Here is a 3,844-nt window from a genome sequence, read left to right as displayed (position 1 = left end):
TTTTTTTTTTTTTTTTGGCAGAACCGGGGATTGAACTCAGGCCCTTGTGCTTGCCAGGGAAGCGCTTATTCCACTGAGCCATCTCCCCGGCCCCCGAACAGATGAATTCTGTAATGAAGTCTAAGTAGTAAATAGTGAAAATTCAAAGTCAACTTTATTTCCTGTCCAGGACATGGCTTATTCTAAAGCAATGTGGTGATAGCTGGTGGGCCAGCTGGCAGTGGAGAGGAGAAATGATCCCTCCCTGGACTGCTAGTTCTTCCATCCCACTTGAGGAGTCCACTCTCCACTCACTCAAAAAATGCACAAGTAGCCAGGCACAGAGGGGCATGGCTCTAATTCCAGCACTCAGGAGCCTGAGATGAAAGCATTTCCTCGAGCTTAAGACCAGCCTGTATGTTGCACCTTTCTGGACCCCATGCCTTAAAGGGTCCTGTTCGATTATACTTTCCCAATGGAGTGAAGAGACTGTAGGGCATGTTCCCCCATGCCCCAAAACCCAGATCTCTTTTAGACTTCATCAGGGCCTCACAATTTCCTGTACCAATGGCACAAGCTATTGCACCAAAGGGCAGGCTTGTCACACTCACATGTGACAGCCTGGGAATTATCAGCTTCCATCAAGCCTTCCTCTGAAGACCTTGAAAGAGGGACACTCGTAGCAGTGGGGCCAGGCACTGGCAGGCAGAATTTGCCTGGCTGTCACTGAGTGCTTTTAGAGAAGAAATCCTGGGGCTTCTACACTTAAGAGGTGGCTGGACAGTGGGTGTGGGGAGGGGGTGACTAGTAGGTAAGCAGCGGACTTTGAGCAAGAAGCAGCCCTCAGTAAAGGTTAAAATAAAATGGATATATATATAGACTTTGGGTCTTGATATGTAGTACAGGCTTGTCTTGAACTTGTTATGTAGCACAGGCTGCCCAAGTCTAAGGACAGTAGTACACAGGACTTTCCAAAATGATGTTTTGTCCTTCCATTCCCAACTCGTTCCTGATATGAACATCTCAAGGTCCTCACTCTGTCTTCAGCATCCATGCCTCTCCTTACCTTGTTTAAGAGAGGAAGAGAGTCTTTCCCCTCCTCTCAGCCCCCACTCTCAGCAAGTAGATAGAGGGTAGGGATGGGAGAAACTCAGTAACCAATTATAGATGGAACAGTTAGGGGAAATAGGGGGGGCAGTGCATCACTCTTACTTTTTAAACTAAAGATCCAAAGACTCAAAAACCCAAAATATCTAGTTCTCAATTTTACAATGGTATATGTAGTAAAACAAATCACAGGAGACAAGGAAAAGATTCCATTTAGAATCAAATGGAATTGAGGACCCAAAGGAAGAGAACCATGTAAATAATGGGACCTTCACCCCTTTCCTTGCAGAGCCCCCATGTTCCAGGTATACCACAGGGCTTGTGATTATTTGCATGTACCTATTTTCAGTCTAATTTATTCAAAAATTTCTGCATATAAGATAGCTTTTCTCTTTCCTAAGGAGAGTTGTTTCTGATATTTTCCAATTCTGAGGTTCTTTAATTGCCTTTTTTTTTTTTTTTTTCTGAGAAAAAAGTATATATTTAGAATTAGCCAGCTGGACTCAGTTTAGATGATCCCAATTTTGTTGGCAACATCCAATGCATCATAATCAGGAGCCAGTCGAACATATGCCTTCTTCTCTCCATCAGGCCTGATTAGGGTATTGACCTTGGCAACATCGATGTCATAAAGCTTCTTTACAGCCTGTTTGATTTGGTGCTTATTGGCTTTGACATCCACAATGAACACGAGTGTGTTGTTGTCCTCAATCTTCTTCATGGCGGACTCTGTGGTCAGGGGGAACTTGATGATGGCATAGTGGTCAAGCTTGTTTCTCCTGGGGGCGCTCTTCCGAGGGTATTTGGGCTGCCTCCGGAGCCGGAGCGTCTTGGGACAGCGGAAGGTGGGCGACGTTCGTATCTTCTTCTTTTTGTGGCTGTGGATGCCTTTCAGCATGGCCTTTTTGGCCTTCAAAGCTTTTGCTTTGGCTTCAGCTTTGGGAGGGGCAGGGGCTTCCTTCTTTGCTTTCGGCGCCATCTTGGTCTTTAATTGCCTTTTAGAAAAGCACTTGGTGACAGCAAATGGTGGTTAGATTTTTTTCTTTAGATTTCGAAGTAAGTCACGCTTTGGACATGCTGCAAAAACTTCCATGAAGCTGTTGAGGGAAGAAAGGTTTAGGCATGACCTGCTGCAGTTCAGCCTCATGAACGACACTTTCTGGGTGGCTTATCTCACATCTGAAAGCCTGCTTTGTGTAAGAACCCAGGAGGCCTCTGGGATCCATCTAATTTTCTCTCTTACATAAGGAAGGGCAGATCTCACCATCAGAGATATTGTCCCAGTAAGGGGCAAGGAACTCGAAGTGGCCCAGCTGGATGATATTAAAGAGCTCGTCCTGGTCCCTCTCCGGGCTGCGGAATGGAGGGAAGCCACACAGGAGAATATAGAGGATCACACCTGCAGCCCACATGTCCACTTCCAAGCCATAACCTGCACAAACAGAGGCAGAGACACAGCAAATTTGAGACCAGGTGGTGTCAACTGTGGTAGAATACATGGTAGATAATTGCAGTTCTAAATAGTTCTAAGTTATAGAAGCCCTCTGTTCTCACAAGCAAAAGGCACTTCCAAATATATGGTAGGCATTACTACCAACTACCCTTCCCCTAGTGCCAACTCCTCCACAAAAAGGGTCTACACCCATGTTACTCACTCTGCCACAGTCTCACCTATGTGTGAAAACACAAGCAGAGAAATGGAAAACAAATGCTTGGAAACCTACAGCTATATGATATGGCTATATGACATTCAAGTCCAGGACGGATGTTGTCAGATGCTGCATGCAGCATGAGCTGCACTCTAGCCATACGGAGCAAGACCACGCACAAGAGCACACTACTAGAAATTCTAAAACCTGGCCCCCCATCAGTTGTTTGAGAGGCTCTGGTCCACACTAGCGTTCTGTTTCCAATCTATTTATTACCTTCTTTCTCATTTGAAAAATACATACCAGCATTTTTAATGATCATTAAAAGACACTTATTAGCTGTGTCCCACACCTGTGCATACTCTGCAAACGCAAATGTATGCTTTTGAAAACAAAACTGTGATCATATTATCTACATTTCATTCCTTATTTTATTCATGTAATGTCCTATAATTACATTTTCCACATAAGAATTTCTTATGAAGAATATAATAAAATTCTTCACAAACATAATTTCCAACATTTATCAGTATTCACACAATGAATCCTTTGCACTATGATTTAGCTCTTTTAAAAAAAACTTTTTACAACTCTAAGAAGTTTTCTGATGAGCATCCTTATATACAAAATATGTGCATATATCTAATCATCTCTTAAAGTAACTTTCTAGGAATAAAATGTACAAAGTAACATACAGTGAAGTTCCTTTTTTTTTTTTTTTTTTTTGCCGTACCAGTGATTGAACTCAGGACCCTGCGCTTTCCAGGCAAGCACTTATTCTACTGAGCTATCTCCCCAGGCCCCCTTATTTTTTCACACAGTGAAGTTCTTCATACACATCCCAGTCATCCCCTAAAAGCTGTAACAGGACATAAACATTTTCAGGCACTTTCTCACTTTTTAACTATAGGGCAGGAAACAGTTGGCAGTTACAATATGAAAGTCAGATGTTCAGAGCGCAGGCCCGGGAGCGAGAGAGACGACCTAGGCCGCGGGGTCCTGAACAGACCCAGAGTGCAGGCCGGCGAGTGAGTGAGACGACCCAGGCCGGGGGATCCTGAACAGACCTGGAGCGTAGGCAGGCGAGTGAGTGAGACGACCCAGGCCGC

At 44.2% G+C, this 3,844-nt stretch overlaps 1 protein-coding gene across 1 annotated transcript in view; it reads right to left on the bottom strand.

Annotated features, from left to right (window-relative positions):
• Dclk3 (doublecortin like kinase 3) overlaps positions 1–3,844 on the bottom strand; it is a 28,102-nt gene that overhangs the window by 2,032 nt on the left and 22,226 nt on the right. The window contains exon 3 of the mRNA XM_004635300.2: positions 2,351–2,518. Within this exon, the coding sequence (XP_004635357.1) occupies positions 2,351–2,518 (168 nt within the window). The remainder of the gene's footprint in view (positions 1–2,350; positions 2,519–3,844) is intronic.

Source organism: Octodon degus, unplaced genomic scaffold (assembly GCF_000260255.1).
Source record: "Octodon degus isolate 3935 unplaced genomic scaffold, OctDeg1.0 scaffold00071, whole genome shotgun sequence".
NCBI lineage: Eukaryota > Metazoa > Chordata > Mammalia > Rodentia > Octodontidae > Octodon > Octodon degus.
This window is presented reverse-complemented; position numbering and strand designations above follow the sequence as displayed.